Source organism: Propithecus coquereli, unplaced genomic scaffold, assembly GCF_000956105.1.
Source record: "Propithecus coquereli isolate 6110/MARCELLA unplaced genomic scaffold, Pcoq_1.0 Scaffold358, whole genome shotgun sequence".
Classification (NCBI taxonomy): Eukaryota; Metazoa; Chordata; class Mammalia; order Primates; family Indriidae; genus Propithecus; species Propithecus coquereli.
The window spans coordinates 1,411,490-1,425,154 of record NW_012149263.1 but is presented as its reverse complement, the minus strand read 5'-3'; the positions used below and the strand labels follow the sequence as shown (position 1 = coordinate 1,425,154).

General features: G+C 53.8%; 2 protein-coding genes across 2 annotated transcripts; both read right to left on the bottom strand.

The window, feature by feature from the left end:
• Positions 1–2,394: 2,394 nt before the first annotated feature.
• LOC105816164 (proline and serine-rich protein 3-like) lies at positions 2,395–5,197 on the bottom strand. The gene is made up of 4 exons (XM_012651491.1): positions 5,180–5,197; positions 3,000–3,903; positions 2,828–2,909; positions 2,395–2,664 (listed from the first exon to the last, which is right to left on the bottom strand). The coding sequence occupies exons 1-4, from the start codon at positions 5,195–5,197 to the stop codon at positions 2,523–2,525; spliced, it is 1,146 nt and encodes a 381-aa protein (XP_012506945.1). The 3' UTR covers positions 2,395–2,522.
• PROSER3 (proline and serine rich 3) lies at positions 5,130–11,579 on the bottom strand. Its single transcript, XM_012651527.1, has 10 exons — positions 11,556–11,579; positions 11,119–11,306; positions 10,167–10,294; positions 9,955–10,055; positions 9,206–9,288; positions 8,968–9,107; positions 6,719–6,900; positions 5,699–6,602; positions 5,527–5,608; positions 5,130–5,363 (listed from the first exon to the last, which is right to left on the bottom strand). Exons 2-10 carry the CDS (start codon positions 11,301–11,303, stop codon positions 5,222–5,224), a joined length of 1,947 nt encoding a protein of 648 aa, XP_012506981.1. The 5' UTR covers positions 11,304–11,306; positions 11,556–11,579; the 3' UTR covers positions 5,130–5,221.
• Between the last annotated feature and the right edge of the window lie 2,086 nt (positions 11,580–13,665).

Here is a 13,665-nt window from a genome sequence, read left to right as displayed (position 1 = left end):
CTTAATTGGATTCTCCCACGGCTTTGGGGCTTTGCTCTATTCCTCAAGCAGCTTTTCAAAGTCCCTGTCCTCTAGTCCCACCTCATTTCTGACCCTGACCCTACCCACAGAATCCTGAGGGCGCTCCGCCCATGGACGTTTGTTCATTGCCTCAGACACCCTGCCTAGGACATAGCCCTAGGCTCTCTGCAACTTGGCCCCTGGCCCTACCCATTGGACATTTTCTTCTTCCTTCCTCCCTTCCTTCCTTCCTTTTTGGAGACAGGGTCTCATTCCGTTGCCTGGACTGGAGTGCAGTGGTGTCACCATAGCTCACTGCAACCTCCAACTCCTGGGCTCAAGCCATCCTCCTGCCTCAGCATCCCAAGTAGCTGGGACTGCAGGCGTGAGCCACCATGCCCGGGTAATTTATAAATTTTGGTAGAGACTGTGTGTTGCTATGTTGTCCAGGCTGGTCTGGAACTCCTGGCCTCAAGCTATCCTCCCACGTTGGCTTCCCAAAGTGCTAGGATTACAGGCATGATCCACTGTGCCAGTCCCTGGACATTTTGTCTCCTCTTCTACTGCCTATTACAGGCCGGCCTCCAGCCTTGACTCTTTTTTCCTAGGGAAAGGTTTAGGCCACAATGCCCAACATTGTCATGCTTCGCATAAAGCCAATCTAAAATCTTCCCGCCACTGATGGAGCATGCCCAGAAAACACTGTAACAACGCCCTATCCCCTCTTTTTTATAAATACAGATATCAAAGCAATCCTGATCATATATTTGCCATCATTTATTATGAAAAGTTTCTAACATACAGAAAAGTTAAAAAATTTTACAATAGACACCCATATATCTACCACTTAGATCCTACCATTAACATTTTACTATATTAGCTTTATCTCGCCCATACCTATTACTCTATTCATCCATCGACCCAACTAATCTTGGGTGCATTTCAACACAAACTGCAGCTATTAATATACTGTCCTCTAAATATTTCAATGTACATATCTTTAATTAGAGTTTTTTATTTTAAAAAGTTTCTAACATACAGAAAAGTTAAAAAATTTTACAATAGACACCCATATATCCACCACTTAGATCCTACCATTAACATTTTACTATATTAGCTTTATCTCGCCCATACCTATTACTCTATTCATCCATTGACCCAACTAATCTTGGGTGCATTTCAACACAAACTGCAGCTATTAATATACTGTCCTCTAAATATTTCAATGTACATATCTTTAATTAGAGTTTTTTATTTTAATTTTAATTAGAGTTATTTATTTCTCTTTTGAGGTAAACTTTACATATAATGAAATTCACAAATTTCACTGAGTTTGATAAACGAATATACCTTTGTAACCCAAACCCCTCCCCAGCATGGCAACTGCTTTTTTTGCATAGACTCTAAAGCAAGTGTCAGAGAGAGAGAAAGGAAACCAGGCAGACTGTATCATCTTCTCTAACTGAACTTTGGAAGTTAAGTTGCACCACTTCCTCTGCATTCTGTTTGCTGAGGGGCCTAGTTTCAAGAGGAAGGGACATAGCCCCTTCCTCTTGATGGTAAGTGTATTAAAGAATATGCAGATATGTTTACAGAAACAGTAGATTTTTCCATAGTCCCGATGGGAGGTGGTGATAACTTAGACTGAGGTGAGGGTAGTGGAGGTGGGAGAAGGAGTTGAATTCTGGACAGATGTTAAAGGGAGAGATGGCAGATTCACTGGCTGACTGTGGGTGGGAGGGAAGACAGAAGTCAAAGATCATAAAGCTTTTGGCCTGAGCAGCAGAGGATGGAGCTGAAGAAAGTAGGGGAGGAGCAAGTCTGGGGGGAAGATTGGGAGCTCAGTTTAGGACCTATAGAATTTGGGACGTCTCTTAGACTTTTGGGTGGAGATGGTGATGATGTAGGAGCAAAAGGTTTAGTGCCAGGTCTAGGCTAGAGATAGAAATTTGGGCTCTATCAGAATAGAGACGAGATTCAGAGTCATTAAGACAGACAAGAGCACCTGGGGATGTGTGTAGATAGAGAAGTCAAAGCCAGGGCCCTGGGACAGGCCACAGTTGACACGCTGGGGCAATCGCCAAAGAGGTAGTGAGAGGCGTTCTGGAAGCAGGAGAAGAAAGTGCTTCAAAAAGGGAGGGATCAGCTGCACCAAATGCTACTGTTGGCACAAGTAGGATGTGGACTGACCACTGTTCAACACTCTGATGACTCTAGTAGCTTCAAGCCCAGAGGACAGTCCCTTTGGTCCCACCTGAGACGGGATTCCTGAGTTGAGAGTCAGAGAAGGTGGGTCCTAGTCTTGCTTGAAGTCTTGCCTGGAACCCTTACTCTCCCTGCTCCCAAGGAAGATGAGATCAGAAAAGAAATTTTTCTTCAGTGGTCAGAAAAGAGCCACAGTGGGGAGGGGAGGCATTCCTTAAATTGGCATGACCCTTGGCCTTTCCAGAACAGCACTTTTCTCAGAGATAACCTGCAACCTGAAAAAAATGTTTCATCGGATAAAAGAGAGTTTATACAATTCAAAGTCGTCTGGCCTCCAGGGAGTCTCCTTCCCTTCGCAGCAGCCTCCTTGGGGACCTAGGAGGCGACCTGGCTGGAGGGGACCGAGATCCCGGGTCTTCCACAGGGTTCAACAGGAAGGATAATCGGGCATCCACTTTCCTGGGGAAAAGTCAGGAGAGCAGAGGCTGAGGTATGTGCTCAAAATTAGGGTCTAGAGCTGTGGACAGGGTTCTGGGGAAGGGGATCAGGAGGGTGGACACCTAACGAGGGTCTCAGAGGATTCAGGGGCCCAGTATGGTAGATCCTCATGATGGAGGGTCACCTTTTCTCCTGACGCAGCTCTGCCCTCTGGGCCCTTAGCACCTGCAGCACAGGGTCGTCCTGGAACTCGCTGCCATCAGAGTCTAGGGAGAAATGAACCAACTTAAGAGGGCCGACCTCTTAGAAAGCGGGACGGCCACCGACATTGGGAAAGGCTCAAGCATGCGGCTCACCTTCAGCAGCCTCCAGAAGTCGGGTGGCCTGGGAGAGCACGTCCTCCGAGGGGGCGTGGCCAGCAGCCGGAGGGGGCGTGGTCACCGCCACCGCGGACGCCTCCGCAGCTGGAGGGGGTGGGGCCTTGGGCTGCCCATACCCCGCTTCAGGGGAAGCAGTGGCTTTGCTCTTCCAAAGCACTGACCCCGCTGGGGGTGACACAGCCTTGGCTTTAGATTGACACTGTGATTCTGACAGAGGGGGCATGACCTCTGAGTGAGGAGGCATAACAGTGGTTTTGGGGTGTATGGCCTTGGCTTTCTGAGGTTTAGCCTTGGCTAGAGGTGGGCCCTCCAGGCAAGGGGGCGTGTCTTCCAGGCTGTCAGGGAACAGCCGGGCTGTCACTACCTGGCCCAGAGCGCCCCTGAGCTGCGGGCCAGGACTCTCACCAGCTGTGGTGACTCGCTCAGTAGCTTCTCGCCGGGCCCTGCGAGGCTTGGGGCCCAGTCTCTTGGGCTGCACAGAGCTGCTTGGCTCAGGGGTGGGTGGGCCCTGGAGGGCGGCAGCGGGGGTGAGGATAGAGGCCAAGGGAACTGAGGTGGAGGCCAGGGGCACCGGGGTGGAGGCTGGGGGAGCCAGGGCGGAGGCTGGGGGAGCCGGGGCGGAGGCCGGGGGAGCCGGGGTGGAGGCTGGCTGCGTGGGAGGAACAGCCCCAAGAGATACCCAGGGAATGGACTGTGGGGCCCAGAAGAATCCGTGGGGGCTGGGGGCCCAGAAGAAGTGTGGAGAAGACACTGGGGGAAAAGGAGGCCTCTCCACATAGACGGCCTCTGGGGGACCAGGCCGGGCTACACCGCCCCACAGGGGGGCGCAGTTAGGCTGAGTTCCCAGAGAACCAAGGGTCTCCGCAGGGGCATAGGAAGTCTGTAGATAGATAGGAAGAGAGATCTGAGAGGGAGATAAAGCGGGTAGTTATTTTAATTTTAATTAGAGTTATTTATTTCTCTTTTGAGGTAAACTTTACATATAATGAAATTCACAAATTTCACTGAGTTTGATAAACGAATATACCTTTGTAACCCAAACCCCTCCCCAGCATGGCAACTGCTTTTTTTGCATAGACTCTAAAGCAAGTGTCAGAGAGAGAGAAAGGAAACCAGGCAGACTGTATCATCTTCTCTAACTGAACTTTGGAAGTTAAGTTGCACCACTTCCTCTGCATTCTGTTTGCTGAGGGGCCTAGTTTCAAGAGGAAGGGACATAGCCCCTTCCTCTTGATGGTAAGTGTATTAAAGAATATGCAGATATGTTTACAGAAACAGTAGATTTTTCCATAGTCCCGATGGGAGGTGGTGATAACTTAGACTGAGGTGAGGGTAGTGGAAGTGGGAGAAGGGTTGAATTCTGGACAGATGTTAAAGGGAGAGATGGCAGATTCACTGGCTGACTGTGGGTGGGAGGGAAGACAGAAGTCAAAGATCATAAAGCTTTTGGCCTGAGCAGCAGAGGATGGAGCTGAAGAAAGTAGGGGAGGAGCAAGTCTAGGGGGAAGATTGGGAGCTCAGTTTAGGACCTATAGAATTTGGGACGTCTCTTAGACTTTTGGGTGGAGATGGTGATGATGTAGGAGCAAAAGGTTTAGTGCCAGGTCTAGGCTAGAGATAGAAATTTGGGCTCTATCAGAATAGAGACGAGATTCAGAGTCATTAAGACAGACAAGAGCACCTGGGGATGTGTGTAGATAGAGAAGTCAAAGCCAGGGCCCTGGGACAGGCCACAGTTGACACGCTGGGGCAATCGCCAAAGAGGTAGTGAGAGGCGTTCTGGAAGCAGGAGAAGAAAGTGCTTCAAAAAGGGAGGGATCAGCTGCACCAAATGCTACTGTTGGCACAAGTAGGATGTGGACTGACCACTGTTCAACACTCTGATGACTCTAGTAGCTTCAAGCCCAGAGGACAGTCCCTTTGGTCCCACCTGAGACGGGATTCCTGAGTTGAGAGTCAGAGAAGGTGGGTCCTAGTCTTGCTTGAAGTCTTGCCTGGAACGCTTACTCTCCCTGCTCCCAAGGAAGATGAGATCAGAAAAGAAATTTTTCTTCAGTGGTCAGAAAAGAGCCACAGTGGGGAGGGGAGGCATTCCTTAAATTAGCATGACCCTTGGCCTTTCCAGAACAGCACTTTTCTCAGAGATAACCTGCAACCTGAAAAAAATGTTTCATCGGATAAAAGAGAGTTTATACAATTCAAAGTCGTCTGGCCTCCAGGGAGTCTCCTTCCCTTCGCAGCAGCCTCCTTGGGGACCTAGGAGGCGACCTGGCTGGAGGGGACCGAGATCCCGGGTCTTCCACAGGGTTCAACAGGAAGGATAATCGGGCATCCACTTTCCTGGGGAAAAGTCAGGAGAGCAGAGGCTGAGGTATGTGCTCAAAATTAGGGTCTAGAGCTGTGGACAGGGTTCTGGGGAAGGGGATCAGGAGGGTGGACACCTAACGAGGGTCTCAGAGGATTCAGGGGCCCAGTATGGTAGATCCTCATGATGGAGGGTCACCTTTTCTCCTGACGCAGCTCTGCCCTCTGGGCCCTTAGCACCTGCAGCACAGGGTCGTCCTGGAACTCGCTGCCATCAGAGTCTAGGGAGAAATGAACCAACTTAAGAGGGCCGACCTCTTAGAAAGCGGGACGGCCACCGACATTGGGAAAGGCTCAAGCATGCGGCTCACCTTCAGCAGCCTCCAGAAGTCGGGTGGCCTGGGAGAGCACGTCCTCCGAGGGGGCGTGGCCAGCAGCCGGAGGGGGCGTGGCCACCGCCACCGCGGACGCCTCCGCAGCTGGAGGGGGTGGGGCCTTGGGCTGCCCATACCCCGCTTCAGGGGAAGCAGTGGCTTTGCTCTTCCAAAGCACTGACCCCGCTGGGGGTGACACAGCCTTGGCTTTAGATTGACACTGTGATTCTGACAGAGGGGGCATGACCTCTGAGTGAGGAGGCATAACAGTGGTTTTGGGGTGTATGGCCTTGGCTTTCTGAGGTTTAGCCTTGGCTAGAGGTGGGCCCTCCAGGCAAGGGGGCGTGTCTTCCAGGCTGTCAGGGAACAGCCGGGCTGTCACTACCTGGCCCAGAGCGCCCCTGAGCTGCGGGCCAGGACTCTCACCAGCTGTGGTGACTCGCTCAGTAGCTTCTCGCCGGGCCCTGCGAGGCTTGGGGCCCAGTCTCTTGGGCTGCACAGAGCTGCTTGGCTCAGGGGTGGGTGGGCCCTGGAGGGCGGCAGCGGGGGTGAGGATAGAGGCCAAGGGAACTGAGGTGGAGGCCAGGGGCACCGGGGTGGAGGCTGGGGGAGCCAGGGCGGAGGCTGGGGGAGCCGGGGCGGAGGCCGGGGGAGCCGGGGTGGAGGCTGGCTGCGTGGGAGGAACAGCCCCAAGAGATACCCAGGGAATGGACTGTGGGGCCCAGAAGAATCCGTGGGGGCTGGGGGCCCAGAAGAAGTGTGGAGAAGACACTGGGGGAAAAGGAGGCCTCTCCACATAGACGGCCTCTGGGGGACCAGGCCGGGCTACACCGCCCCACAGGGGGGCGCAGTTAGGCTGAGTTCCCAGAGAACCAAGGGTCTCCGCAGGGGCATAGGAAGTCTGTAGATAGATAGGAAGAGAGATCTGAGAGGGAGATAAAGCGGGTAGAGGGTCCCCAGCCCCCCTCAGACCCCCGCTTCCTCCAACTCCCCTCAGGCTCCTTCCTCCCGACTCACCCCAGGGGTGAGGGCAGGGGTCCGGGACGGCACCCAGCTTCCGTCACCCTGGCCTCCTCGAGCCTGTTCAAGCTTCCGCCGCTGCCGCCACTGGTACAGGATGTCATCCTCTGGCCGAAGGGGTGCCCGGGAGGAGGCTGGGGCTGGAGCAGGGCCCGGGGCCGGGGCTGCTGTGGGGGAAGCTGAGGGGAGAGGGGCGAGGCAGGGCGGGGTGATCAGCCTGCACACACCCCCTGGGCCTATACCAGAGGGTTTTCCAGACAGGCTCCCCAGACAACGTGCCAGCTCCTGTCTGGAGTGGGAAGGGGGAAGGGGGCAAAGTCAGAGAAGGCACTCCTGGGCTTCTCGACCTGGTGTCATTCAATTCTTCATTCGTTGAGCAAACATTTACGGAGCTCTTACTAGGTGCCAGGCACTGTTCTGGACATTGGGGTTACAGCAATGAACAAGACAGAGGCTCCAGAATCTGCCCACCCCACCCCTCCCACGGCCCTCACCCTGCTCCAGCCCCACTCACGCCACTGGGACAATAACGGCAGCCTCCTTCCTGGTCTCCCTATTCTCCTGTCCTCCCAATCTGTTCCCCACTCTCAGCCGGAGGGAGCCGTGAATACCTGAGTCAGATCAGGGCCCGCGGGGTGAGAGTCCCTCCCTGGCTGCACCTCTCTCCTGGCAAAAGGCACTTGCGGTCCCCTCTGCCTGAAACGCTCTTCCTCATGTATCACAAGGCGCTTTCTCTCACATCCTTCAGACCTTTGCCCAAATGTCACCTGGTTAGTGAGGCCTTCCCTGGCTACCCTATTCAAAATGGCGACAGCCCCCAGCCCTACTATTCCCTGTCCTCTGTCCTGTTTCCTTCTTCTCCTAGCAATTACCACTTTGTTTCTTTCTTTTTTTCTTTTAAAGGCTGGTCAAGTGAAGCAGTGGGAGTGGCTTGGTACACTGCGGAATCCCCAGTCCTGCTCACAGGGCCTCATAAACTGTAGGACTCAATGTTTGGTAAATGAATGAATGAAAAAATTTAAAGCCAGGCGTGGTGGCTCACGCCTGTAATCCAAGCACTTTGGGAGGCTGAGGCAGGAGGATTGCTTGAGGCCAGGAGTTCAAGAACAGTCTGGGCAACATAGCAAGGCCCTCTTTCTACAAAAAATAAAAAAATTAGCCAGGCATGGTGGTGAGTTCCTGTAGCAGTTCTAGCTACTTGGAAGGCTGAGATTGGAGGATCACTTGAGCCCAGGAGTTTGGGGCTACAGTGAGCTATGATTGGGCCACTGTACTCCAGCCTGGGTGACAGGGTGAGACTCTGTCACTATTGAAAGAAAGAAAGAAAGAAAGAGAGGGAGGGAGGGAGGAAGGACGGAAAGAAGGGAAAGAAAGAAAGAAAGACAAAATTTAACTGTAAAACAACCCACGAACGAGTTTCATCACCACTTTACCAACTGGAAACCTGAGGCTCAGGAGGAAGAGGTGAATAAAGGTGAAGCTTGGAAAGAGTGAGGAATCACACAGGAGAGTCCTTGGACGGATCACACAACGCGCATGGACGCCTCTCTGTTTACTTGAGCTTGCCTGTCCTCACTCATGGGCGCCCCGTGAGACCTGGATAGCATCTGTATCCTGCACCACTGCAGCCCGGGACCTGGGCACAGAGTAATAGTAACGACAGCAGTAACAATAACCCAGGTCCTTACCACCATCTCTGAAATCTTGAGAATTAAATAGTTCACATGTTTTAGCAAAGTCACATGGCATGTAGAGCATCGACATGGGTCTGGGCCGCACACCAGATTCAAACACATTGATGTTTAGTCAAACCATGTGAAATTGCCAAAACTGGACCATTTTTCACTTATAGAACCAAAAATTCATATGGTTCAATATAATATATACATAGCAAAAACTAATGAGATCAGTGTATATTACAAATAGCCTCATGTTCTTTAGGTCGGATTTTGCTGTCAAATTGGGGTGATGCCAAACTTGCAAAAACCTCTTGAGTCTACAGCTTTGTGTTCAGAATTGCAGAGAGGATGATAGACTGGTCATACTCACGATAGCTACTGTTGATAGACCTGTGCTAGGTGCTGGCCACGTATTCACTGACTCACTTAATCCTCACAACACCCACAGGAGAGGAATACGATTATTAACTCTGTGTTACAGTTGGGGAAGCAAAGCCCAGAGAGGCCCACAGTCACTCAGCTGGTAGGTGGCAGAGCTGCCCTCAATCCTCGCCTCCCAGCACTTACCGGGTGCCCTGGGGCCAGAGCCCTTGCCGGAGTCAGGGGTGAAGTTCATGGAGAAGGGAGAGAGGCCATCTGAGCTGACGGGGAATGAGGAGGTGCTGGCGTCGCTGGGGCTGAGGGAGGAGGAGGAGGTGGAGGCCTTGCTGCAGGGAGAAGGCGGAAGTGAGGCAGTGGAGGTCTCAGAGGCTGTGGGCCACCTGGAGCTATAGGAGTGGGAAGGATGACAGAGGAGTGGAGGCACCTGCGTTTGAGCAGCCTGGCAGCTCTGCTCTGTAGGCTCAGCGTCTCCAGGTCCAGCAGAGATGAGTTCCATGTGTTGAGGTTCTGCCGGGTGAGAAGGTCAGAGGCCAGGCCCCACCGCAGAGGCTGCTGGGAAAGGGGCTCTGGACAGAAGGCCTGGGGTGCAGGTCTGTACCCTACCTGGTACCCTCACCTGCCAGCTTACAATCTGCTCCTCCTCCTCCTCAGGGAAGAGACCCAGTTTTCCTGTTCCGAAGCACCTTTTATGTGCAAATCACTGTTGTTGGAGAAGGATAGATCCCACCTTTCTGACCAGAGTAGACTAATCAAAGTTCTATCCTCTGGTTCACAATGATTGGCTCAAGGATGAGTGAATGAGAGTGAGCCCTGGGGCTTTGGATGGAGCTATTGGAAAAGCCCTCACTTTCCTCTGGAGTAGCTGAGTTAGTATCATGGGAGTCTAGAGCCACTGGGGGCCATCTTGGCTACTGTGAGGGAAAAGCCTGCTTGGACTGAGCCCAGCAAAGAGGAACACAGAGCCGAGAGAATTGGCTTTCTCCCAACAATGTTCAAACACCTGGATCCAGCCATGCCTGAAAGCATCCACTTCTAGATTTCTCAGTTACATTAGCTAACAAATCCTCTTTTTCTATTTAAGCTTCCTTGAATTGGGGATCAGCTCTAATTCTATTGCAGGGCTAGTGCTGTCAGTTTGGGCATACAAGGGAGGGAGTGTTTTGGGGATGTCACCTGCTTTATTTCCTGAAGGGGAGCTGCAGCCTGAGATACACTGGCCATCTTGGCAGGATTGGGGTCTGCTGTATGGCATCTTCCTTCTGGTTCCTTGGCTTCTGCTGGGAAGCCCAATTGAGTTATGAGGGCCAGGAGGAGCAGCTGCTGGGGGCATTGATCAGGAAAGCTTTTAGGCTGGAGGGGTGTGGGGTGGGGACTGAAGGAGGTACCTGCTGCAAGTTGACTGCTGGGGTCTGGAGACTCAGGCCGCAGCCACCAAAAGTCAGCTGGGGTTGGGCCTGCAGGCTGACGTTCCTCTCGGCTTGTGGGCTGAGCCTGGCGGAACCTGTTTATGTACCTGTGAACATCAGGGGCTGGGAGGTGAGTGGACTGAGAAGACACAAATAATAACAATAATAATCACAATCGGCAATGTTTATCAAGCACCAGGGCAGTGCCTGTAGCTGTCCTTCAAGCTGGTTTCCTTTCTTATACAGTAATGCAACTTTTAGCCGGGCACACAGCCACTCTTCTATAGACCACATTTACCAGGTGCCCTGGGGGCTTGTGGCCAGGTGACTAGGTTCTTGACAAACAGGGTGTGAGATGTGATTCTGGAAAGTTGACGTGGTTGGGAGCCATTTTGGTCGCTGAAGGAAAGGACAACACCTAAGGATGGGACTGCAACAAGACAGAAGGAACCTGTACCCCTGACACCTCAACTAGGGGCTCCCATATGAGCCCTGGTTGCTTCTGCCTGGACTATAGGTGAGGGAGAAATAAATGCCATCTTGTTTAAGCCGTAATTAACGTGGGACTCTTGGTTACAGCAGCTGAGTCTGCATCCTACAAATCCAAGTGCTCGCTATGTGAGAGGCATTGTTAGAGATCATTACAGATAGTAATTCACTGAAAATTCAGAACGGCCCTAGGGGATATGTGCTATTAATATCCTCAACTTAGAGATAAAGAAACTGAAGCCAAGAGCATATATAGAGTAAGTAGCAGAGCTGGGATTTGAACTCAGGCAGTGTAGCTCCAGAGCTCTTAATAACACGCATGAAGTGCCTGGTCCTAAAAGAGCGCGGCCCAAACAGCTCTGGCTGGGATGATTATTAGGGCACGCCTTCTCCTTCCCTCTAACCCAAACTCTCCTTTCCCCCCAGGGCTACTGGTACTTACTTGGCCACCACGGAGTCCCCGCTGTCAATCAGAGTGGGTGGTGGGGAGGCCCCCATGTGTCCCTCAGTGGTGCTGGGTGAGGAAGGGGTCCCTGAACTGGATGGCCAGGACTCCTCAAACAGCTCAGGGGAGTTGGGACCTGCAGCTAGAGCCTTGGGAGCCTGTGGGAGCCTGGATGAGCTCATGGTCTAGGACAGGGGAGAGCACAAGAAGAAAAAGTGAGGTCTGAGGGGTCACCCCTGTTGGGGAACGAAGACACACGTGAGGCCTCAGTCCGGAGGGGAGGAAATGCATTCCACAATGGCAACAATCTAGAGTGAGTGGATCTGCGACAGGGGATCCAGGCGGCAGACATCGGACAAGGGCAGGGCTGTGAGAGGGGAGGAGGGACTGTCTCTCAATCTCTCATCCTCATCTCTCAGTTCACGTCTTCTTACCCTTTAGTGGCCACTCCCTTGCTACTGGGCTGATGCTTAGCACTCTCTGTGGGATGTCCTCACCTTGGAGCCCCAGCTGTGGCTTCCACCCAGGGCAGCATCTCCAAAGGGACCGTCTGGGATGGAGAAAACTGGCAGGCTGCAAGGGGAAAACGGGCGTGCAGGCAGAGCATGATCACTACAACCCTGGGGGAGGGGACAGGAAAGGAGGGCAGAATCAGACAGTTCCCGTGGTTCCCCATGAAGCACCGCTGCACATTCAAGACGATGGTGGAAGCGTGATTCCCATGAGCTCTTGGAGCAGTCTTAACAGGGGAGAACCCAGGAAGTGGTAGCTGGTGGTTCTCAACCTTGAATCCAGCCTAGGAGGGGCCTTTTAAAGTTACAGGTGCGTGGCTCCCCCCGCCCCGCCCCCAGACCATCAGAATCAGAATATCTGCAAGCGGGCCTAGAGATCCGTATCTTTCCTAGGGTCCCAGGTGATTCGGAAGTGGAGCTCAAGAACCGCGACTAGACTCTGTCACCATACGCTTCCCACACACCCTGGGGGACACTAAAAGTGCAGATGGATTACAATCCCCATGATTGCTGGACTCCGCCTAAGCAAGAAAGTTCAAAGACAACACCCCTGGGTGTCTGGGGGCAATTCCCAACGTGCCCTTGAACATCTTTAGAGGAAAGAATCCTTTGGAGCCACTCAGAGCGGAACATAAGACGCTCAGGGGACCCTGGATGGTGAATTCTGAGGCTGGAGCGGCCCAAAGCCCGTGGGGCGTCTTGGGAGTTGTAGTTCCAGAGCAGTTGAGCCCGAGAGACTCCGGACTCGAGCAAACTCGTCCCTAGGCTGTGCTGCTCTCACCCTTGGCCCTCCCCGGGCCTCCGGTGGCCCCTGAAAGCGGGAGCGGCCTCACCTTGGGTCTATCCCGCGGCTGCCCGGGCACTTCCGCCTTCTCCGCTCGCTCACCGGACCGACCCCGCGCGCATCCTTGTCGCCTAGCAATGCCCTGTCGGCCCGCCCCCATTTGGGCGTGCCCGCGAAGGAGGGAGCAGGCCAAGGCTACCAATGACGGAAAGGAAAATAAAAGTAACTGGAAAGTGGCCAAAGGGAGGTGTCTCACGACGGGCGGTAACGCCGGCCTGCCTGACAGAGCGCGTTGATTGGAGAACCTGTAGCGGCAGCCATGATTGGCAAGACCGCGGACCAATGGGAAGAATCCGAGGCTGGGCCCGCGGTCAGGAGGTGACTGAAGCACCCTCGCTTTCCTTCAGTCTCGCTTTCCACCCGCTCTTCCTCCTCCTGCGGTGGTTTCTTGCTGACTCCCGACTCGAACTACCCTTCATTCTGGTGCGCGGGCGACGGGGCAGTCCATCCCCTCCCTACCGCCATCCCGCCATCGGCTGGGCTAGTCAGCCGTCCGGACGGTCATCTAACAGCCCCTTCACTCTTGCTGCAGAGCAGCTGGTTGCGTCGGTTGCCAAGCCCGGGCTGCTGGCCCAGGTAGCGGGATCAAAATAAGCTATTTCGGGCTCCAGCGCGGCCCACGGGGGGCCAGCCTGGACTGTTCGTGCTCGCACCCTATGGCCGCTGCGCGCCCGAGGCTGAGTCAGAGGCACAGAATTAGAGGCCCGGCTGCCGGGGGCCTGGGCCCAAGGCCTGGCCGAGGATGAGCGTAGGGTCTGTTTTGTGTCCTTCCGACAGCCTGGCCCGGCCACCGCATTTTCCAGGAATCTGCTCCTAAGCCCTCCATCTGCGTCATCCTCAGAGCTGCCAGAGGGGCGGGAGTGGATTAAAGGGCCTGGAAATTCTTCAGTGGGCCCCTCGGGCCCTGGGGCCCAGCTGCCGCGCTGTGTTCCCCACACCCGCAAGACTCTGCTCCCTCGACCTTCGTTTCCCCTTCAGGAAACTGGGGAATCCTAACGACACCTTCCTGGCAGCCTTTGCCACGCATCCAGCAGGCGCTTAATAAATGGCCAAGTCATTGTTGGGGTTTCTATATAAGGCTCTATTAATGGCCGGGTCTGGCCACCGTCCCAGTGTCCCCGGGCGGCCCTCCGAGGGGCCGGCACAGGGCGCACTATAAATCCGCGTGTGCGCAGGCAGGGGCACTGC